This window comes from Ascaphus truei, chromosome 10 (genome assembly GCF_040206685.1).
Source record: "Ascaphus truei isolate aAscTru1 chromosome 10, aAscTru1.hap1, whole genome shotgun sequence".
Lineage (NCBI taxonomy): Eukaryota > Metazoa > Chordata > Amphibia > Anura > Ascaphidae > Ascaphus > Ascaphus truei.
Window position 1 is genome coordinate 21676476 of NC_134492.1, and position 23868 is coordinate 21700343.

Genomic DNA, 23868 nt, shown 5'->3' on the forward strand with positions numbered 1-23868 from the left:
GCTCTAAAAACTGAATATAAAGCCAATAAAATCAGCTCAAATACATTATACATTAATTATTATTAAATTAATTAAATATGATAATAAATGAACAATTGATCTTTTTTTTTACTGCATAGGGAAGCCCAGCGTGAGCCGGGCATCAAAAAATTAAATGAAACTCATAATTGTTCCTCTCCACGGAAATCTTTAGTAAAAGGCGAAAGATTTATTCGATTTGAAGAGAAACCAGAGTATACTTGAATAGCACAGCAGTCAAGAGCCCAAGAAAAAAAACAACTTATTACACCAAAGGGGAGAAAATCATAGTAAATAATATTACATTCAAAATATTACATATAGATACATGAATACCTAACTTCATATTAAGAAATTGTTAAAAATGTATATCAGACACATAATTGATCAGAAAGAGAGAAAATGCACACAAGTGGCTGCAGTGCATCATGGGTATGTAAATAGGAGACCGAAAGAAAGCTAAGTTTGTTTGTTTTTGCTAACCACCCACCTCAGGGACAGTGTCAAAGCTTTCTTACTATTGTGGTAAAATTACAATTTTCAGCATGTCTTATAAACAAGTCTCCTCAAATGTGTCCAAGTTAGCTTAACCTTTGAGCTGTTGGGAATGCATGCTATACAAACCCCTCTTGCCGAGAAGTCAAGAATTAAGTGGAACCACTGGGGGGCGGGGGATATATATATATATATTTTCTGATTTATCACAAACCCCTACTTTCCCTTAATAACCCCAAATAATACAGTCCTACTTAGCTTCAGGGACTAAAACGTATTTAGAAGTCTTTACAGGTTAGAACCGTAACAAGACTGAAGCACAGTTAGTTGTAACCATGTGCAGGCAATGTATTCTTCCTTCCAATAGGTGGTGGGTAAATGCCGAAATAAATGAATGTAATTTAAATTCTTAACACTGTATCTGAAATAGACACCAAAGATCCCTAACAATAAACTTTAAAGAAGCATTTATGAACATTTGGAAAAAAAACGCTCAGGAAAGCACATAAGACCAGCTCAAATACATTAATGTTTATGTAATTTAAATTTTAATTTAAATATGATAATAAATGAACAATTGGTCTTTTTTCACTGCATAGGGAAGCCCAGCGTTAGCCGGGCATCAAAAAATTAAATGAAACTCATAATTGTTCCTCTCCACGGAAATCTTTAGTAAAAGGCGAAAGATTTATTCGATTTGAAGAGAAACCAGAGTATACTTTAACAGCACAGCAGTCAATAGCCCAAGGGAAAAAAAACTTATTACACCTAAGGGGAGACAATCATAGCAAATAATATTACATTCAAAATATTACATATACCTACACGAATACCTAACTTCATATTAAGAAATTGTTAAAAATGTAAATCAGACACATAATTGATCAGAAAGAGAGAAAATGCACACAAATAGCTGCAGTGCATCATGGGTATGCAAATGTCATTCCTACAGGGAAGCGGTACAAACCATGTATTGCAGTCATCAAGCTATATTTTGCAGAAACGACATCACTTCAGGACAGAGCATGAACATGCTTTCTTTACTCGAAGGATACAACTACAGTAACATTTTTCAGCAAGTCACTACATGAAATTGGTCCAACTAGCTTAACCTCTTAGCTGCTGGATATGCCTGTATGCAAGTCTACAACAGTCACAATTATTAGCTTGTATTGGCTGTGCTCAGTTTCTCTGCTTCTCTGGATACACCAGTCAAAACACTTGGAAGAATTTTTTTTTTACTATTTCACTCATTGATTTTAAACGCCCACCTCTCTGTGACCCCAAACTAATACAGTCTTAGTCATTTTCAGGGACTAAAGTGTATTCACAAGTCTTTGCAAATACCTATCATAAGACAGGAGCAGGGCCCTCATTACCTTGGGTATCTCTTTGCATTTGTCTTTCCTTACTTGTATGTCATACAGTTTATGTCATTTTATCACAATTTAACCCCCCCCCCCCCTCCCGCCTGTACTGCACATCGGAAAATATAATGGCACTTTACAAATAAAAGGATAATAATAATATTATAAAACCTTTACATTGTTCCTGAAATAGATGGCAAAGGTCCCTGGCAAGCTTGCATTCCAATGGGGTTTGGGCATCTGTTATAGGGTGACCAGGCGTCCCGGTTTTGCCGGGACAGTACCGTTTTTTTCTGTGCTGTACCGGCTGCCGCTCCGTCCCGGCAATGTCCCGGTTTTTCTCCCTGGTCCCGTTTTATACTGTAGATGCGGTGGCTGTGCGAGGATGCGGCAGCCCGGACGGTGAGTATTTTTTTGAATTTCAGGGGGTTGGGCTTCTAATATGCCGGGCTGCAGGTGATTGGCTGGAGGATTCCGGGGGCGGGGCTTTCTCCTCTTCCTCCCGCGGCCCGCGCGGGCAGGGAGGTGGGAGCGGGGACAGCCGTTGGCTGTTTGGCGTTTCTCCCCCCTCTGCCTCCGTTCCCTATGGCTGCTGCTGCTGCCCGGGCGAGAGGTAGGCGCGGGGGGTAGCAGGGTTTGCGGGAGCGCGGATGGCTGGAGGGGACAGTGCGTGGTTGCTGTTGGGGAACTCCCTGCTTCTGCCCAGGCGCGCGGCCTTATCCCCGATAGGTGGGAGAGAGCGGAGCCAGGTCTGGCGGGCGGGTTCTCCCCCGTCCGGTCCACGGGCTCGGCGGGCATTGACTTCCGTCGCTGGCGGGCGGTGGAGGGGGAGGCGGGGTGTATCAGTGTGTGTGTATCAGTGTGTGTGTGTGTGTGTGTATCAGTGGATGTGTGTGTGTGTGTGTGTATCAGTGGGTGGGTGTATCAGTGTGTGTATCTGGGTGTGTGTGTGTGTGTGTGTCAGTGGGAGTGTGTGTCAGTGGGAGTGTGTGTCAGTGGGTGTGGGTGTCAGTGGGTGTATGTGTGTCAGTGGGTGTGTGTGTGTCAGTATGTGTGTGTCAGTGGGTGTGTGTGTGTGTGTCAGTGGGTGTGTGTGTCAGTGGGTGTGTGTGTGTGTGGGTATCAGTGGGGGGGGGGGGTGTCAGTGGGGGTGTGTATGTGTGTGTGTCAGTGGGGGTGTGTGTGTGTGTGTATCAGTGGGAGTGTGTGTCAGTGGGAGTGTGTGTCAGTGGGAGTGTGTGTCAGTGGGTGTGGGTGTCAGTGGGTGTGGATGTCAGTGGGTGTGTGTGTCAGTGGGTGTGTGTGTGTCAGTGTGTGTGGGTGTGTGTCAGTGGGTGTGGGTGTGTGTGTCAGTGGGGGTGTGTGTGTCAGTGGGGGAGTGTGTGTGTGTGTGTGTCAGTGGGGGAGTGTGTGTGTGTGTGTGTGTGTGTATCAGTGTGTGTGTGTGTGTCAGTGTGTGTCTCCCTCTCTGTCTCCCTCACACTCCCTGTCTGTCTCCCTCACACTCCCTGTCTCCCTCACACTCCCTGTCTCACTCACACTCCCTGTCGGTCTCCCTCACACTCCCTGTCTGCCTCCCCCACACTCCCTGTCTGTCTCCCTCACCCTCTCTGTCTCCCTCACCCTCTCTGTCTCCCTCACCCTCTCTGTCTCCCTCACCCTCTCTGTCTCTCTCCCTGTCTCCCTCTCGCTCCCTGTCTCCCTCCCTCCCTGTCTCTCTCCCTCCCTCTCCCTCCCTGTCTCTCTCCCTCCCTGTCTCTCTCCCTCCCTCCCTCCCTGTCTCTCTCCCTCCCTCCCTCCCTTCCTGTCTCCCTCCCTCCCTCCCTCCCTGTCTCTCTCCCTCCCTGTCTCTCCCTCCGTCTCTCTCCCTCCCTCCCTCCCTCCCTGTCTCCCTCTCCTGTCTCCCTCTCCCTCCGTCTCCCTCTCCCTCCCTGTCTCCCTCTCCCTCCCTGTCTCCCTCTCCCTCCCTGTCTCCCTCTCCCTCATTGTCTTCCTCTCCCTCCTTGTCTCCCTCTCCCTCCCAGTCTCCCTCTCCCTCCCTGTCTTCCTCTCCCTCCCTGTCTCCCTCTCCCTCTATGTGTTATCTTAACTGCCGTATACCTACACCGAAGTAACCTACCCTGCTTTCTTCCAGATCTGACTCAAGTTTCACGCGGGAGACATCGGAAGACAGGTAGGGAACACCTCCCCTCCAGTATAGTACCTTGAGGGACTGCGGATCAGGTAAGATCCCAGGCGGGATTGCTGCTTTAGAAATTGTGAAGAGGGGGCGTCCTGACACTGGTTAATGGGTTCAGAATCATTCACATCTGGCTTTTTTTTTGTTCGATTAGTGAGGTCATCCGACACACACACATATACACACACACACACACACACACACACACACACACACACACACACACACACACACACACACACACACACACACACACACACACACACACACACACACATAACTATGTAACAAGGACTAATGGTAGTAAAGTATAAGTGTACTACAATAAATAAACTGTTATGTAAAAAAAATAATGTGTCCCGGTTTTTTATTTTCAAAATCTGGTCACCCTAATATGTTATCAACATAATGCATAATATATGCACTCTGCGGCCATCTTTGATTATGGCACCTACTCATTAACCCTGTTTTTTTTGTTTTGTTTTGTTTTTTAAACTGTGATCCAGAATTGTTTGATAGACTTTTTCTTATTCAATTTATTTATTATTATTATTTATTTTCTTATTCCACCTTCTCCTAATTAACTTCAGCCACTTTTAGTTTTAGAGCCTGCTTCAGAGAATGTAATAGGTTGCTAATAAAACCAGGATTGTCAGAAGCTGTTACTGGCAATCCCTTTCTTCAACAATGAAAATAGTTGTTTTCAGTCTTCACAATTTGCAAATATGATCTCACAATACCGCATTTGAACAGCAACTATTTAATTAGAAAGGTCATCATCTTATACTACCTCTGTAAGGTTAACACAATTTGCAATAAACCGGCCCATCTAGGCGAGCAGCAAAAAAGGAAAATCACTTCATATTGAATGTTTTGGGGCATATCTGTATAGATTAAACCAGTGGTTCCCAAACTGTGCGCCGCGGCACCCTGGTGCGCTGTGGCTCGTCTAGAGGGGCGCCGCGATTTCAACCGGACAGGCTGATAATTCTGATGCCTGTCCGGTTGAAAATGTGCAGGCGGCCGTCGGCAAGCCAAGCGGCGGATGTGGCCCGTTCTATAGTGTGGTGTGCAGGCGAGCCCGTGTGGGCGGGGGGCGAGCCCGTGTGGGCGGGGGGCGAGCCCGTGTGGGCAGGGTCGAGCACGTGTGGAGGGGGGCGAGCGCGGTGGATGCATGCTGGTCTGAGCCAGCAGGTACTAACGAGGACGCAGACAGGAGTGAACAGCGGGGGCAGAGTCAGAGGTAAGCGAAGGACAATTTTTTTCTTTGGGGGGGGGGGGGGGGGGTTGAGGCATATGGGCCAGCCTGGGGAAATAAAAATGATGGTGGGGGGTAGGGGAGGAATAAGATGGGGCATGGGGGCCAGCTTGGGGAGATAAAAATCATGGGGGGGGCGGAATAAGATGGGGCATGGGGGCCAGCCTGGGGAGATAAAAATGATGGGGGGGGGGGTGTTTAAGATGGGGCATGGGGGCCAGCTTGGGGAGATAAAAATGATGGGGGGGGGGGGGTGGAATAAGATGGGGCATGGGGGCCAGCTTGGGGAGATAAAAATGATGAGGGGGGGGAATAAGATGGGCCATGGGGGCCAGCCCGGGGAGATAAAAAAAAATGATGGGGGGGGATAAGAAGGGGCTTGGGGGCCAGCCTGGGGAGATACAAATGATGGGGGGGGGGATAAGAAGGGGCATGGGGGCCAGCCTGCCAGCATGGGAAGATGAAAATGATGGGGGATGGGGGGAGAGATAAGATGGGGCAGTGATGGGGGGCAAGGATGAGCTGAGATGATGGGGGCCAGGATGAGCTCAGGAGATGATGGGGTAGCCAGGATGAGCTGTGGTGATGATGGGGGGGAGGTGGGGGTATATTTTGTATTGGGAAGGTGGGGGGAAATTTATAATGTATGTTGGGGGGTGCGGGGGTATTTTTTATATGTATTCGGGGGCGCGGGGGTATTTTTTATATGTATTCGGGGGGTGTGGGGGTCTAATATTGTGTCCAGTATTTTTGGACAAGCAACCTGGCAACCCTAGGCATGTTCTATAGTGCCGGGGCGCGCGCTACACCGTGCGCGCACGCAGAATTTTAGTTGGCTAACGTTAGTCAGCCTTTCTATAATGGCGCAGCGCGCGCGCACAGCAGGGAGCGGGGAGCCGACAGACAGCGGCAAAGACGGGGAAAAGATGATTTCGCGCCGCTACCGGCGCTCAAATGTATGTATGTGTGGATGTGTGTGTGTGTGTGTGTGTGTGTGTGTGTGTGTGTGTGTGTGTGTGTGTGTGTGTGTGTGTGTGTGTGTGTGTGTGTGTGTGTGTGTGTGTGTGTGTGTGTGTGTGTGTGTGAATGATTGCACAAATAAAATAAAAAAATATTTATTAAACTTTTTTTTTCTTTAAAAAAATCTTATTTAGGGCTTTCTTCACTCACACAACCCATGCACACACACACACACACACACACACACACACACACACACACACACACACACACACACACAGTACCTGCAGCTCCCGGCTCTATAACAGGGAAAAGCATGCGGCACGTACACGCGTGTTCGCATAGGCACGCACGGCCGCATGCAGTGTAGAATGGGCCCTAAATGCAGCGCTTGCTCCGCGGGAAACCAAAATAGCGAAGGGCAGCAACCGAACCGGACTGTTTACGCGCTCTCTCACCGGCTGCGGGCAGCGACAGCAAGAGGAGTTCCCGGCGCTGTCTCCTGGGGGGCGGTTAATTTGTTTTATTTGGCGCTCCGCACCACTGCAGTGACCAAATGAGGTGAGCGTGATGCTGCCGGTGCCAGGCTCGTGTTTCATATCTCTACCACCTGTCACTTGTCTGCCTGTGTGTACATAGGGGGGAGGGGTGCGGGCTGTGTGTGAGAGAGTGAGTCTGTGCGAGAGTCTGTGTGAGAGTCTGAGAGTCTGTGTGAGGGTGTGAGAGTCTGGGGGAGAGTCTGTGTGAGAGTCTGAGAGTCTGTGTGAGGGTGTGAGAGTCTGGGGGAGAGTCTGTGTGAGAGTCTGTGTGAGAGTGAGAGTCTGTGTGAGAGTCTGTGTGAGAGTGTGAGTCTGTGAGTCTGTGAGTCTGTGTGAGTCTGTGTGAGAGTGAGAGTGTGAGTCTGTGTGAGAGTGTGAGTCTGTGTGAGAGTGTGAGTCTGTGAGAGACACCAACTGCGCACTGCAACTGTTAGGTATGTATATACAACTTTGTTTTGTGAGAGAGTGAGAGTCTGTGTGAGAGTGTGAGAGTCTGTGTGAGAGTGTGAGAGTCTGTGTGAGAGTGTGAGAGTCTGTGATAGAGTCTGTGTGAGAGTGAGAGTCTGTGTGAGAGTCTGTGTGAGAGTGTGAGAGTCTGTGTGAGTCTGTGTGAGAGTCTGTGTGAGAGTCTGTGTGAAAGTCTGTGTGAGAGTGAGAGTCTGTGTGAGAGTCCGTGTGAGAGTGTGAGTCTGTGTGAGAGAGTGAGAGTCTGTGTGAGAGTGTGAGTCTGTGTGAGTGTGAGTCTGTGTGAGAGTGTGAGTCTGTGAGAGACACCAACTGCGCACTGCAACTGTTAGGTATGTATATACAACTTTGTTTTTACTTTGGGCGCCGTGAAAAAATCCTGATCGCCTTAGGGAGCCTTGAACCGAAAAAGTTTGGGAACCACTGGATTAAACTATTGTTGGTGAAAATATAAAACCATTTTTATATACTGAAATGCAATCACAGATGGTATCAGCAAATATGACTGAGAATTCACACGTAGTCCTTATCAGGGTTGCGACCACTCTGGGTTTGACCCGGAGACTATGCCTCAGGCACCAAAAAAATAGATTGTAAGCTCCACGGGGCAGGGACCTGTGCCTGCAAAATGTCTCTGTAAAGCACTACGTAAAACTAGCAGCGCTATACAAGAACATGCTATTAATATTAATTGCACAGTGAGATACTTTATATCTCTCCCTCTGCAAGTGTAATAATTGCGTTCAGGGTCCTCCCAGTACGAGGGCCCCTGTATGAATGGCCGGCTTGATGGCGCTGCCGTCGGTGCCTATGCACCGAGCCCCGTGGTTACAGAGGCCCCGCAACTACTAAACTAGTTGCAGGGGGAAGGTGTGGGGCTTCTGTAACCTCTTACCTTCTCTGGCGGCATTTCCTGCTGCAGGGTCCCGTCATAATGGTGCCGCACCATCATGTGATAGCCTTTTACATTCTTCATGTACACTACATAAGTTAGTGTGTGTGGAGCATAATTAGTACTCCACCACCAAATTGAAATGCCCCACAGTCCTGGCTACGCCCCTGGATATATTCATTATATATATCGGCATGATAATGGGGCTAGTAGCACTTACATGTCACTCACTTTAAAGGAGCAAATCAGGCCCTTTTTTGTTTTTTCTTAAATATTTTTTAACATGGGTTTGAAGCAGGGGGTCTCTGGCCCGGGAGCTTTGAAACCCCCAGTATTAAATGAACCCTGCTAGCCAAGTGGCAACCGGCACCCCCTGCAGATGTATCTCCAAAAGGAAGGGGTCCCCGGAGCTGAAATTAATGGTGTTCAGCTCCGGAGACCCCCTTCTTTAATGCTATGTTAAAAATAGAAGCACCCGCTTGGATTGCTCCTCTAAATTGGCCACCCCGCAGGGGAGAGAAAGACTCACACACTGACCGCAGCAGGTTTATTACTGGCCGAACAACACACAGAGAAGCAAATCTCAGAAAGGTGTCTCATCTTGTCCTCCTACAGGTTCAAACTCATGTTAAATGCACTTCTCATCGCCTTTTAAACATTTTTGGACCATGAAAAAACAGAAATGTACGGTTTTGAGCAGGCAATCTGAAAATATTGTGTACGCCCTTATATAATGTCTTGTATAAGCGCCTCTCGCAGAGCTGAATTGTTTAACTAAATCTTCTTAAACAACCACAGACAATTCCTGATAGAACATTACATATGCATGTCACGGTAGCTAGTGATAGGTTATAATAATACACACCAAAATATCTGGGTTGAATTGAACACGACTTAGATATAATAAATATAGTTTATTCCTTAAAGAAGGTGAACACAAAATATACAAATAACAGGCAAAATATAGACACTTACTCAGGAATGGGGATGATGAAGTAATCAGGAAACAGGATTAGCAATTCATCAGGCATCAAATAGTTGGTAATCTTGAAGTCACGAAAACACGAACAATGAACAACACAGGATAGGACTGACACTGGTTTATATGTAATTCCAGTCCTATACCTTATCATTGAGTGTAGGCCATTTGAGAACAATTACCTGCACCCAATCTCTCCTTGCCACCTCACCTGAGTGGCACTGTAATACCTGCCCACTGGGTGGGTATTATTCTAATCAGGGGCTTATTTCCCTAGCCCCCCGCCCACAAGCCTGGCACCTGAATGTCTAGCTTGGACAGGAAAGCCTTTGTCCAAGGTGTGACTTATAACACTTATCCTCAAGTACCCATGTCCTGCTTTTCTGTTGTGCTCGCATACACAAGCAGGGTGGGGGAGTCTTTGATCAGGGGTTTTATTGTAGACCATTTGTCTCCCTCCCGGACCATTAACATAACATATGGGCTCTGAGTTTTTATACCAGACCCAAAATACAATTCATACTTTAATACCTTCACCTTTTAAAATAATCCGTTCTGTGGGTCTGAGCGGGCTGAAATTTGCCAGGTCCTCATGCCGGAGGACCTTTGCAATTGTGGCAAGTTTCAGCCTACCATGACCCCCAGAACCGGAGATACAAAAAACAAGTTAAAATCCCCCATTAACTTTAATGCAGGATTCTCCGCCATAGCTGAAATAAATCTCTGCTTTTCACTCTTTCCCATTGAAATCAACGGGCTCCGCCGCTATAGGCTTCTAATGGAGCAACTCTGCCGTTGAAGTCAATGGGCTCCGCCGCTATAGTCTTTCAATGGGGCAACTCCGCCATTGAAGTCTATAGGGCTCCTCCGCCATAGTCTTTCAATGGAGTAACACCGCCATTGAAGTCTATGGGGAAAATCACAATTTTTCACAGTTGCCCATACTCCGTCTGGTTGTTCGGAGAGGGCTGGAAATGGCCATGCAGTCATGCCGGAACAGTGACTACATGCGACCCAAATCCCAGCCCTCTGGTCCTCACAGAACCGGAGGTATGGGCTTACACATTTTACCCTTTTGGATTTAGCCGTTTAGCGCCACGCGGCTTTTCCCCCATTGGAATCAATGGCCGGCGCCGCCATAGGAAATGCATGGGCGAGCGCCGCCATGGGATTCAATGGGACCTCCGCTCCGCCATTAGTCAATGGCACGACCCTCGTGGGGGTTCCTAGGGTCTAGGGGCAAAAATAATTTTATTTCTGGGTGCCCTAGAACCTAAGTTTCCCACGCCAATTGTAGTTGAACTTGAACTCAGTGTGATCAAAGCTCTCTTTAAGAAAATGTTTCCGCTCTTTCGGTCTGCGGTTTGGATGGCTGCCAACCCATTCCTGGAGGTCGGCGTCGAGGAATCCCCATTGAAATGGATGGCTCCATTGACTTACAATGGGGAACCGCCGCTCCTCCTCTCGGGCGCTGTGACGGTAACTTTGTGACAGGCTATAATAATACACCAAAATAACTGGGTTGAACTGAAAGCGGCTTAGATATAAATAAAATGTATTTTAATCCTTGAAAAAGGTGAACACAGCAATATAGTACAATTTAACAGACAAGAATGTAACACTTACTTTGGGGTTGGGAAATGAAGAAGTATCAAATAGCAATTCTCCAGCGATCAGGTAACAATCAAGATGTAATAGAAGACCAGTACTGTAGGGTTGACAACAGTTTATATATCTTTGTAACCCTATTTTTAACATTGAGTACAGGCTATTGGAGATCAATTATCTGTACCCAATCTCTAACGTGGGAACACAGTTTAACCCATGCCCCCCAGCTAGTTGGCACATGCGTCCTGAGGGTCTGATTTCTGTAGCTCCACATCTAAATCAGGGGCGCCGACCAGTCTACCAAATGGAATATCTGGCAGGATTTGCTTTGTTTGTAAGTGTGAGTTATGACACTCACAAACCACTCCAGCTTCACGCCTTTCCGCCCTCCTGTAAACAGTTGGAGTGGCTGAGTCTTTGATCACGGGCCTGTTTCCTAGACATTTGGTCTTTCCCCTGGCCATTTGCATTCCTTAGTAGGCAGGAATCTTCGCGGGCATTTGCCCCGCTTTGAAATATAGTATGGTTCTGAATATACACACATATTAAAAGAACCGGTTCCGTTAGGTCCAGCGGGTCCAAACTTTCCAGACCTTAATGCCGGAAGTGGTACACTACAGGGTCCAAGTTTCACCCCGCTGCGACCTTCGGAACCGGAGATATATAAATATCACATAAACCGTTTCATATTTTATTATAAAAATCTCCGCTAAAAAGAAATCTCAGTTTTTCACTAAATCCCTATTGAAAACAACGGGCTCCGCCACCATAAGCTTTCAACGGGGAATCTCCGCCATTGGCGGCTATGGGAGTCTGCCGCCATAGACTTACAACGGGGAATCCGCCGTCGTTGGAGTCTATGGGGCTTCTCCGCCATAGCCGGTCAATGGGGGGACGGCCGCCATTGAAGCCTATGGGAAAAACTCACGAACCTTTATGGTGGTCCATACTCCGTCGGGTTGGTCAGAGAGGGTCGGGAATGGTTCTGTGGTCATGCCGGAACAGTGACTACAGGCATCCCAAACCACGGCCCTCTGGACCCTCCAGAAACGGAGATATGGACTTCTGATTTGCAGGGTATCGGATTTAGCCGTTTTCTCGTGCTACTTCTGCCGTCGCCATTGAAACCTATGGCGCGACCCCGCTCCGTCAGCACGACCCTTTCTGGGGTACCTGGACTCTTGGACCCGGTGGTGGTCAGGTGTGGGGAGGCCTAGGAGCTAGGGGCAAAAAGAATTTTATTTCTGGGTGCCCTAGAACCTAAGATTCCCACGCCACTTGTCGTTGAACTTGACTAATCATTGATGAAAGATCTTTTTCAGAAAAAGTATCCGCTTTGCGGTTTGGACGGCTGCCAACTCGTTCCTGGAAAGCGCCGTCGAGAAATCTCCATTGAAGTCAATGAGCCCATTGACTTACAATGGGAAACCACCGCTCCTCCTCTCGGACGCCACCTGCTGGTCTTCGAGGGAAACAGGTCCAAAACAGCTAGATCCGCCATTGAAACGCATGTAGCTCTAATGGTCGGCCTATGGGACTCTGCAAAATGGTGCCTGAAAAGGCGGGAAAATTACACAAAGGGCTATAATCAACTATTAACCCTTGCCCTCCCGGATGGATCCCAGTGTTTGTGTGGTGCAGACACTGACATGATGATATTACATTGGAACAGGGGAACACACATTTACATGTAATGGCAAGGTTAATACCACATTCCTGGACCGCAGTCCAGTTAACCCCTTGCCTCCCTGGTGAGGTCAGGGGGTGGCCATATGCGGTGCAACCCCTTTAATACCGGGCCACCCCTCTCTCCCTCTACAGGCGCCACCTGCAGGTCTTCTACCGAAACAGGCCCAAATCGCCGGAATCTCCATAAGGTTGCATTGGGCTGCAATGGCGACTTATGGAGAGCTGCAAAATGGAGCCTGAAAAGGTGGGAAAATGGAACAAAGGGCTATAAACACTGAATTAACATTAACCCTTTCCCTCCCGCATCAATCCCAGTGTATGTGTTGGTGCAAACACTGGAATGGGAACAATACACATTTACAGGGGAATATACATTTGGTTGCTGAAGCAGGGTAAAAACACAGTACTGGACCGCAGTCCAGTTAACCCCTTGCTTCCCAAGTGAGAGCAGGAGGTGGCCAAATGGGATGTAACCCTTTAATACCGGGCCAAACCCCCTCTCCCATGACAATGCACAACCTAGAATAGATATTGACTTGTTTAATCTGAACCCCAAAAAACACTTAGAACAAATAAAAGTAACAATAATCTTATGCACAAACATTTATATCATCACATCTACTATTTACAAATATATAAGCCCAGCAAGAACTAGGAATCAAAAAATTGAATGAGGCTCATAACTGTTCCTCTCCACGTGTCACCGTGAGCCAATCACAGCACACTAAACACAACACCAAAAATCCCTAAACCAAACTTTTACAGGTATTTATTGCCATGTAGAAAAACAACCTAAAAAATTAATTAAAAAAAATAAGATCTGCATAAAATGTATAATTATCTATTTAATCAAATGAACAATTGATCTTTTTTTGACTGCTTAGGGAAGCCGAGCGTGAGCCGGGCATCAAAAAATTAAATGAAACTCATAATTGTTCCTCTCCACGGAAATCTTTAGTAAAAGGCGAAAGATTTATTCGATTTGAAGAGAAACCAGAGTATACTTCAACAGCTCAGCAGTCAATAGCCCCAGAAAAAAAAAAAAACTTATTACACCAAAGGGGAGAAAATCATAGTAAATAATATTACATTCAAAATATTACATAAAGATACACGAATCCCTAACTTCATATTAAGAAATTGTTAAAAATGTATATCAGACACATAATTGATCATAAAGAGAGAAAATGCACACACGTGGCTTCAGTGCATCATGGGTATGTAAATGAGATCCCGAAAGAAAGCCAAGTTTGTTTGTTTTTTCGCCGACCACTACACCACCTCAGGGACAGAGTGTCAAAGCTTTCTTACTATTGTGGTAAAATGAAAATGTTCAGCATGTCTTATAAACAAGTCTCCTCAAATGTGTCCAAGTTAGCTTAACCTTTGAGCTGCTGGGAATGCCTGTTATACAAACCCCTCTTGCAGAGAAGTCAAGAATTAAGTGGAACCACTAGAGGGGGGAAAATATATATATTTTTCAGATTGATCACAAACCCCTACTTTCCCTTTATAACCCCAAAATAATACAGTCCTACTTAGCTTCCGGGACTAAAACGTATTCACAACAGTTCTAACCATGTGCAGGCAATGTATCCTTCCAATAGATGGTGGGTAAATGCCAAAATAAATTAATGTAATTTAAATTCTTAACCCTGTATCTGAAATAGACGCCAAAGCTCCCTAACATCCATAGCATTTAAAAGCATTTCTGATCACGTGGAAACCCGCTCTAAAAAGTGACCAGAAAAGCACCTAAGATCTACACAAATGCATTCATTTTTATTTTTATGTATGATAATAAATGAACAATTGATCTTTTTTTTTTACTGCATAGGGAAGCCCAGCGTGAGCCGGGCATCAAAAAATTAAATGAAACTCATAATTGTTCCTCTCCACGGAAATCTTTAGTAAAAGGCGAAAGATTTATTCGATTTGAAGAGAAACCAGAGTATACTTTAACAGCTCAGCAGTCAATAGCCCAAGAAAAAACAAAACTTATTACACCAAAGGGGAGAATATCATAGCAAATAATATTACATTCAAAATATTACATATAGATACACGAATCCCTAACTTCATATTAAGAAATTGTTAAAAATGTATATCCCACACAGAAATAAATAGAAAGAGAGAAATTGCGCACAAATGGCTGCACTGCATCATGGGTATGCAAATGTTATTCCTACAGGCAAGCGGTACAAACCATGTATTGCAGTCATCAAGCTATATTTTGCAGAAACGACATCACTTCAGGACAGAGCATGAACATGCTTTCATTACTCGAAGGATACAACTACAGTAACATTTTTCAGCAAGTCCCTAAACGAAATTGGTCCAACTAGCTTAACCTCTTAGCTGCTGGATATGTCTGTATGACAGTCTACAAGAGTCACAATTATTAGCTTGTATTGGCTGTGCTCAGTTTCTCTGCTTCTCTGGATACACCAGTCAAAACACTTGAAAAAAAATTCACTCATTGATTTTAAACCCCCCCCCCCCTCTGTGACCCCAAACTAATACAGCCCTAGTCATTTTCAGGGACTAAAGTGTATTCACAAGTCTTTGCAAATTAGATCTGTAACAAGACCTTGTGTATCTCTTTGTCCTTACTTGTATGTCATACAGTTTATGTAATTTTTGTCACTATTTAACCCCCCCCCCGCTCTCCCCCCTTTACTGCACAACGGAAAATATAATGGTACTTTACAAATAAAAGGATAATAATAATATTATAAAACCTTTACATTGTACCTGAAATAGATGGCAAAGGTCCCTGGCAAGCTTGCATTCCAATGGGGTTTTGGCATCTGTTATCAACATAACTGGATGAAGCACACTGCGGCCATCTTTGATAATGGCACCTACTCATTAACCCTTTTCATAAAACAAACAGTGATCCAGGATTGTTTTACAGACTTTTTTTTTTTAATTCGGGGCCACTTTCCACCTGCTGCTCGTAATTAACTTCAGGTTGCTAATAAAACCAGGATTGTCACAAGCTGTTACTGGCAGTCACTTTCTTCAACAACAAAAATAGTTATCAGTCTCTACAATTTACAAATATGATCTCAGAAGAGCAACTATTTATTTAGCAAGATCATCATCTTATACTACCTCTGTAAGCAGTGCTGGATTTAAAATGTTCCCGCCCATAAGCTCATACCCCGGGCCGCCGCCTCCTCCTCCTGCAGCGCCACCCTCCTCCTTCTGCAGCGTCAAATGACCCCACAACGCCATGTGACAACGCATTTCCATGACAATCCAACGCCATGTGACGTCACGTTGTCATGGCAGGGTCATTTGATGCCGCATGAGGTTGCGGTCCCAGTAAATGCCTGTGCGCACGGCGCGGCGTGCGCTGTGCATGTAAGCACCGCCCCTCAATGGGCCTGGGCCCAGTAATTACCTTCACGCTTAAGGTGCAGCCGCGCCGTGCTGCAAGGTTTTTTACAACTCAATGAAATTGAGTTTAAACCTTGCAACGGAGGCGTGGCCACGCCCCCACCGGCGGTTCACCCAATGAGCGCGAACCAGCCGCGTGACATAATGGCCACGCACCCGCAAATCCCCGACCACGCCCCCTCCTGTCACAAGCTTCCCTCTCTCCTGGAGACCGCAGATCGCGGTTAGCGCTGTGCACGCGCCGCCCCCCTTGCCGGGCGTCACAGAACGCACTGGGGACAGCCTTAGGAGGAGGGCGGCGCGAAGGAGAAGGTAAGAGACCTTTACAGAGGCCCCACGCTCTCCCCTTTCAATCAGTGGGGAAGAGAGCGGCTTCTCTGTATGCCGCCCCCACATTTTGGCCCCCCCACCCCTCCCCCCCCAGGCCCAAGCAAACCGGGCCTAACGGAAAATCCGCCACTGTCTGTAAGGTTAACACTATTTACAATAAACCTGCCAATCTTCGGGAGCAGCATTTGGTTTCTTAAAATCTATAAATGTACAATTTTATAACTATTACATCATATTGACATTTCATTGAACACTTATGTTACACATTATTTTAGCCAATTTACATATAATTGTTAGATATTCACATCCCGGGCAATGTCAGGTCTCTCAGCTAGTCTTTTATAAACCAGATACACCAGAAAGAGTTCAAACTTTAGCATAAATGCACAGTTCTCGTTGTGAAAGAGCGCCAGCTCTGTATTTCTATAGACTCTAAAGAATAGATCAGTAATGAGTATATAGAAACCCTGGATGGAACACCAAGTATGTGTCATCACGGGTTTCAGTTGAAAGGAATGCATAATGTCAGCATGCAACCAGACTCAAATGTTTTACATTCAGTACGGCAGTCAGTAAAAGCCAACACCTATTGAATTATATAACTGAACCTACCTTCATACTGGATTTCTAAATGCATGGACCGGAGTACCCCCAATAGAGGATCAACAATGCTGGGATGAGCAGTGTTCACAATTGCCTGAGAATCAAAAATAAATAACTACTAAACCCTTTTGCACACTTAAGCAGAAGGTGACCATATTGTATGAAGTTAGATGGACAAGTTAAACAAACACATTGAATTCCGTGCGCAACTTAAAGTTCCAGGTATATAAGTTAATATAATATGAGGGTCTTGGTACATTGTTTGAAAAATCTGCCGCACAGTCGCTCTGCATCGCGCCCGCGCGCACTATGGCCGGCCCAATGTGGTTGCTGCAGTTTGTTCACGCAGCGCGCAAAATCACACGCACCGATGCACCGTCTATAATCGCGGCTTTATATTCCTTACCTGTACGATCCTGAGTGTTTGCAGGGCTAATTGTTGAGCTTTTGGAGAAGCGCAGGGGAGAAGTGCGATCAGTCCTTTATACGCCTGATTCTGGTATTTGGGGTTCCCGTGAGCCAATGAATCCAACAACACCTGTGCCTGCTCCTGTGTTTCTTCCAACTTTGACTTTGCCAGACACTCAGCTATTGCACGCACGCCTGTCCAAAGCAGAAGTTGTTATTATTACAAACACCCCTTTTGTATCAAGGACTTCAATGAGGAATTTTGTCCGAAAACAGCCCAAAGGGCTGGTTTGAACAATATAGAATAAGCCCCTATGCATCAATTTAGGGCCCAGTCTGTGTACCCATCACTACATCTATGAATATCTTTCATCTTGGGTCATTAAAAGGTCTTACTATCTGTAATGAATATGGCAGAAATTATTAAGTAGTTTAATCTATCTGGCACACAAGGGGTTAACATGGGTTACAGTTTGTCTTAAAAATGAGAATTGTTTTTATAGCCTGTTAAACCCTTGACCAGGCCTAATTTATAGGATTGATTATCTAGAGATAAGGACATCTGTTTTTTTAGCGAAGTGATTGAAATATAGCTTCCCTGACAGTAGAATAAACAAGACCCTTTTAAATATACCTTTAAAGACATTCTTGGGAGGCTTCTGCAAAGTATCAGGGGACGTGGCTAAGAAGGTATTCCAAAAAGAGTAAATGTATTAAACAAACACATGCACATATGCAGATATCATGGGCCTGACAGCAATTTGCAAGAAGAACGAATAGATATTTGTAACCGTTGCGCTTAGACAAATCAAATTATGCCAAACATTTCATGATTAAGAGGTGCCAAAAATAGACATTATGTGGGCATTTTTTAAGTTGCGGCGTGTATGTGGAATTCACAGACACAACAGTGAAGATAGCATGTGTCTAAGTATTATAGAAACAAAGTTATGAAGCCTTTTATACAGAGTCAACTTTTTAAAAGTCACCAGGACCATTTTTTTTTCTTTTAAATCATAAAAATGTCAGCCAGAGCTGATTTATGACAGGTGTGGGTTTTATGTGTGTTTCAATACAGAAGTTCTGGGCATAAAAGTTGGCATGTGTGAATAGAAAATCAGATTTCAACTAAGGTAGTGTCCCTGCCGGAGCATGTGAAATCTCGATTCCCGCTCAAGACCCTTTGGGAACAGATATGATTAATGTTAAACGATAATGATAACGTAAGTGTAAGTCTTTGTTTATCTTCTTTTATTTTCATCAAACTGTCTGGATTTAGTGTAACTGTATTTTCTGATAATAATCTTTTTCTGTAATCTAATATATATATAGCAACTGTAACAGTTTTTTTTACAGTTGCTTTATGCTTTACTGTGGAGGGTTTTTGTCACTTTTGTTACCCACCATAACCTTAATAAGTATATATATATATATATATATATATATATATATATATATATATATATATATATATATATATATATATATATATATATATATATATATATATATATATATATATATATATATATACAGTGTTCGACAAACCTATACATTTGCACGCCCCCGGTGAGTGGATTTAACATCGTGGCGAGCTCCTATTGGCCCAAGCAGCACACGTTTGGTACTAGGAGTAGATTTTTTTGTGTGGCGAGTAGATTTTTTTGGTGATTTGTCGACCACTGTATATATATTTATATATATATATATATATATATACAGTGGTTGACAAATCACCAAAAAATCTACTCGCCACCTAGTACCACACGTGTGTTGCTTGGGCCAATAGGAGCTCGCCACGATGTTTGCACGGCGTGCAAATGTATAGGTTTGTCGAACACTGTGTCTCTCAGCTAGTATATATATATATACTAGCTGAGAGACCCGGCGTTGCCCGGGAGTACAATTTCCCGCTCCCTCCTCTCTCTCCACTCCCCCTGTCTGTTTATTCGCTCCCCCCTATTTCTTTTTCCGTTCTCCCCCCCCGTGCAGCCCCAGTCCACCCCCTATGCGCAGCTCCTGTCCCCCCCCACAGTGTCACACACACACTCTCTCTCTTCCCCCCCCCCATACACACACAGTCTCTCTCTCCCATACACACACACACACACAGGGGGAGGGGGTGGGGGACTGGGAACGCTTGATGTTGGCGGGTTCTTCCTGCTGGCTCCGGGGCAGTCAACATGTCCTCAATCTGCAGAGCTGCTTGAGGCCGGCGGCCATCTTGGGCGTCTCGGCAGGCTGTGGCAACGTGGATCACTCCCAAGTTCTCCCGGCCCACGGCTCATCAACAGGAAGGTCCCAGGGTTCAGCAGCAGAATGTCCTCAGCTCCCGCCACTGGCCTTCTCCCCCCCATCTCGCTGCGCATGGCGGGAGGTGATGGCGGAGCATCGGAGGGTGAGGGGGGTCGTGTTGAGGGTGTAAGGCGCGCCGAGGGGAAGGTAAGCTGCGGGTGAGGAGGGGGGGTGATGGGGGGGGGGAGCCGGCAGCAGCTACCGCATTGCTGTCGCTTGTGGGAAGGCTGGAGGCGCGCTGGGGAAGGCTGGAGGCTCCCGGTGTCCCCCCCACCGGCCGCGCCAGGGGACAGTCAGCCGCGCTCCCCCCCGTGGCCAAGCAGTGTTAAGGGTGCCGCGAGGGGGGAAGGCGCGCTGAGGGGGAAGGTAGCGGGTAGGTGAGGTTCGGGTGAGGGTGGGGGGGTGATGGCGGGGAGATGAGCTGTGGGTGAGGGGGGGTGATGGTGGGGGGGAGCCGGCGGGGAGGTGAGATGTGGGTGAGGGGGTTGGAAAGTAGGTTACACTTACCAAGGTCGGTGTGTGACTCCGCAGAGGGGTGACAGTCTCAGGGGGTATGGTGACTCTGCAGGGGTGAGTGTCTGTGGCAGTATGTGTGTGTGTCTGTGTGTGTCACAGTGGAGTAGGTGTGTCCGTGATGTCAGCATACCTCTTGGCCAATGAGAGTCGTGGGGGAGGCGGCCCATGGGCGGGCAGACTGAAGGACCAATGAGAATCCCCACATCTACTAATAATCAAACAACTTTAATTTTTATATATATAGATATATGCCGAACTTTTTTTTAATAACTGATGCTTTGGGCTCTGATTGAACCGTGGCACGCTTTGTAGAGAGTAAAGTACATTTTCGGACATATTTTGCTACAACAGATTTTGGTGTGTTAAGTGCATGGTTTTCATAATAAACAGGGACCATTAGACTCTGAAAATTACATATTTCTTTGGTGATGGCAGCGGACAGATAAGATTGCAACCGAGTAAGGGTAACTATTAACTCATTTGAAGTACATTGTGAAAGAGAAAGGTGGGGCGAGTTCGCTGTGTGTATTAACTCTGGTTCCATATACAAGTCACGTGCTCACAAGTATACTGTTTGTGACAGGTGGTGTATTGGGACGGATTGAGGGGAGATATTGTTCATTTGAGGGACCATTGCAGAAGGTGAAAAGTGGATCAGCTAGATCGCTCTGACCTTGTCCCATATACAGGTCACATGCTCACAGGTGTGCCGTACATAACATGCTCACACGTGGGCGGTTTGTGACAAATGGTATATTGGGACAGATTGAGGGGAGATATTATTAATGTGAGGGCCCTTGCGAGATGAAGATTGAATCGGCTAGCTAGCTGTGTGTATTAACCCTTGTCCCATATACAGGTCACGTGTTCACAGGTGTGCCGTACATGCAACATGCAAACCTAAGTAAACACTGTGATGTACTGCATGTGACTCATATACAACAATACAGGAGAGTGTAGACCACATGAATGGAACCTATCACTCACCATAGCTCTCACAGATGAGCTCTTTGTAATTCCGCCCGGCGTTAGCCAATATCTGAAGCAGTTTTAGAGATTCCTTCTTGTGTTCTTCTTTCAGATGTTTCAAACCAAGTATTTCCAGCAGAGTCAGGATCCCTCCAACCTCCACAAACTCAAACATGAAGCGGTTGCTGAGTGGTGATTAAAAAAAATAAGGATACACTATCAAAAATAGTAGTTACTCTAACTCTGTCAATGGAGCATGTCAGTTAACTCATCAATTAAACTCAAGCAGGCAAGATATAGTGGAACAAAGACAAAATAAATGCATATTGAATGTAAAAAATGGAGCATATCTGTACAGGTTTTACTATTGTTGGTGAAAATGTAAAGCCCGTTTTATATACTAAATATGAATTAAAGATGGTATCAGAAAGTATGTCTCTGAGAATTTACAGAATAGTGTCAGATGTTTCTCTCAAACCTCAGCTAGTCCTTATTAAGAACCCTGGAAGGATTTTATTAACAAAATGCATGCCATGTGTTGTACATTTGTATCTTCATGGAATGTACAGACTGCATGGAAGCATGAAGTCTGTAAGACAAGTTTCACTTTGCCAATTCATTCACTTTAAAAACTTCCCGAGAGGATATAGAATAAATGTCAAGTCTCTGCCTTTAAACCGTATACAGACGAAGAATATACACAACCATTGGCAAGAAACATGCAGGTGTATTTTGTGAGGCTTTACATTGCTGTACATGTCCCTTTTTTTGCAACCCTATATATTAATATCAAACTATTCTTTGCTATTGTATCAATATATTGATATTTACCCGTTGGCGGCAGACAGAAATATTGCAACTGACTGAAGTATCTCACTTAGACATGTCCCGAACAGATATCTGGATAACCGGTTGAGGAGTTCAAGGGTGGCAGAGAGATCAAATGTTCTCACTAGTGGTTGCATATCTACTCTGTATTAGGCTGCGCTTATACAGCTGGCGACGGCAACTGATGATGTCAGCGATCGCCATTGCGAAAGTTATAATTAATGTTTGGGAGACGTTGCTGGCTACAAGGTCAGTGACGTCAGCAAGGGGGAAGGCAGACGGGTCGGAGAAGCTCCCTGACTGGCTTATAGCCGTGAAGACCGTCTCTTCAAAAATCAAATATCACTTACTACCAGATTTTTGGTAGCGCTGTCGCTCCGTCGCGCCGTCGCAGGCACTATAAGCGGAGCCTTACACTGCACATACTTCATAACACATACGGCTTCAGGGTATGGACTGCCCTCTTTTGGGTGGTTATGGACTTCCTTCATTTTATTTAATGCACTTATCGCAGTTTTGTATTATACGCCCTATATTATGCCTTACATGCCATCTATATAAATTGTTGCATACACAGTTGATTGTATATAAATGTAAAAAATGTGTGTGTGTGTATATATATATATATTAATTTTTTTCACCATCATCTTCAGCCCTTGTCGATCGACTACTGGATGAAGGCCTCATCACTGGAGATATTGGGCGGCTTCTTTAGAGGATATACCACATTCAGACGGTTAATCTATAAAGAGAAGTGCATACTCCATCGTGTAAAAAAGTAACATTTAATAAACTGTGCACAGTTGACACACACTTACAAGAATAAAGATCTTTAAAGCATACAGGGAATAATCTCTGTGGGTATGCAGCCAAGGACATGAATAGATAGATGTATGCTCACACATAGGAGCAAGGTTCGCTCTGTGTATGCGTATATATAAGACATTGCGATAAAGATGGATAGAAATCGCTCACAAAATCCCTTTGGGGATGAAGCCTCTCTCATAATTCACCATCCGTAGCAGGCATTAATCCAAAGAACTAATGAGGTTCCAGTGACTGCTACAGCGCTCGCCGAGCGTATAAGCACCGCCCCTCAATGGGGCTGGGCCCCGTACGCACCTTCCCGCTGAAGGTGCAGCCGCGCCATACTGCCAGGTTTTTTAAACTCAATGAAATTGAGTTTAGAACTTGCAACGGAGGCGTGGCCACGCCCCCGTCGGCAGTTCACCCAATGAGTGTGAACCAGCGGCGTGAGCTCATGGCCACGCCCCCACAAAACCCCCACCACGCCCCCTCCCGTTGCAATCTCCCTCTCTCCCTGGAAGACTGCAGATCGGGGTTAGCGCTGTGCACGACCCCCCCTCCCGCGCGGCTGCCACAGTGCTGACTGGGACCTCACCCTAATACTTGCGAGGAGAATAATGCAGATGAAGACTCTGCATCAGTTTGTTTGTATGTGTAACCCTCCCTGCCTGGCATCCTTGGAAGATTACATTGGTGTAGTGGTGTGTTTAACATCAGCAAAGATTCACTTTGTCCCAGGGTGCTGGATGTGGACGATGGAAACGATGGAAACGATGGGTGCCAGGAGATTTTATAGTACAACTTCAATCTTTATTCATGTTCCCAGGCATGGGAACACTTCATATCTATATACAATAAGATTTACATAGTTGTACCTTGTTTCATCGATATGGTATCACTTTAAAAAGAAACAAAACATTTTTATTCACTTTTTTCAATTTTGTTTGATTAGAACACATTTTACATAGTTCACATACAGTATTTGTACATGTTCCTTTCTTAGCCACCTCTCATTTCTACACTAAGACTTCTAACATAGTTATTTGCAGGGTTCCTTCTCTAAACATTCCCGGTAGGTACATGCACTTTGTTACTGTATTGAACTAGGCCCCCCTTATTTCGCTTGCTTAGCATTATCCATGTGACCCTGCTATTTCGATACCTGTCTGAGATTTTGTCCTGTTCTGAGGAGGTTATTATTACCCTCATTTCCATGCAGGAAACTGACACTTTCTCAGGGCTATAAACTCTGTACAGT

General features: G+C 45.5%; 1 protein-coding gene and 4 non-coding genes across 12 annotated transcripts in view; all 5 read right to left on the minus strand.

Moving 5' to 3' along the window:
* The window catches only part of ARMH1 (armadillo like helical domain containing 1), a 42707-nt gene that overhangs the window by 14120 nt on the left and 4719 nt on the right, over positions 1-23868 (minus strand). For 4 of the 8 annotated variants that reach the window (XM_075616184.1, XM_075616185.1, XM_075616183.1 and 1 more), the window contains exons 3-7: positions 21807-21875; positions 20994-21160; positions 17830-17877; positions 17194-17390; positions 16797-16881 (exon numbers count right to left, since the gene is read on the minus strand). In XM_075616184.1, coding sequence (XP_075472299.1) covers positions 16797-16881; positions 17194-17390; positions 17830-17877; positions 20994-21160; positions 21807-21875 — 566 coding nt within the window. Of the gene's footprint in view, positions 1-16796; positions 16882-17193; positions 17391-17829; positions 17878-20993; positions 21161-21806; positions 21876-22444; positions 22546-23868 lie in introns of all 8 variants that reach the window. The other 4 variants (XM_075616190.1, XM_075616188.1, XM_075616191.1 and 1 more) reach the window with 2 other exon arrangements.
* On the minus strand, positions 123-237 carry LOC142504088 (U5 spliceosomal RNA). The gene has a single exon (XR_012804210.1). It is a non-coding gene; the product is annotated as a U5 spliceosomal RNA (small nuclear RNA).
* Positions 1116-1230, minus strand: LOC142504079 (U5 spliceosomal RNA). Its single transcript, XR_012804201.1, has one exon. It is a non-coding gene; the product is annotated as a U5 spliceosomal RNA (small nuclear RNA).
* Positions 13337-13451, minus strand: LOC142504047 (U5 spliceosomal RNA). The gene has a single exon (XR_012804171.1). It is a non-coding gene; the product is annotated as a U5 spliceosomal RNA (small nuclear RNA).
* On the minus strand, positions 14290-14404 carry LOC142504089 (U5 spliceosomal RNA). Its single transcript, XR_012804211.1, has one exon. It is a non-coding gene; the product is annotated as a U5 spliceosomal RNA (small nuclear RNA).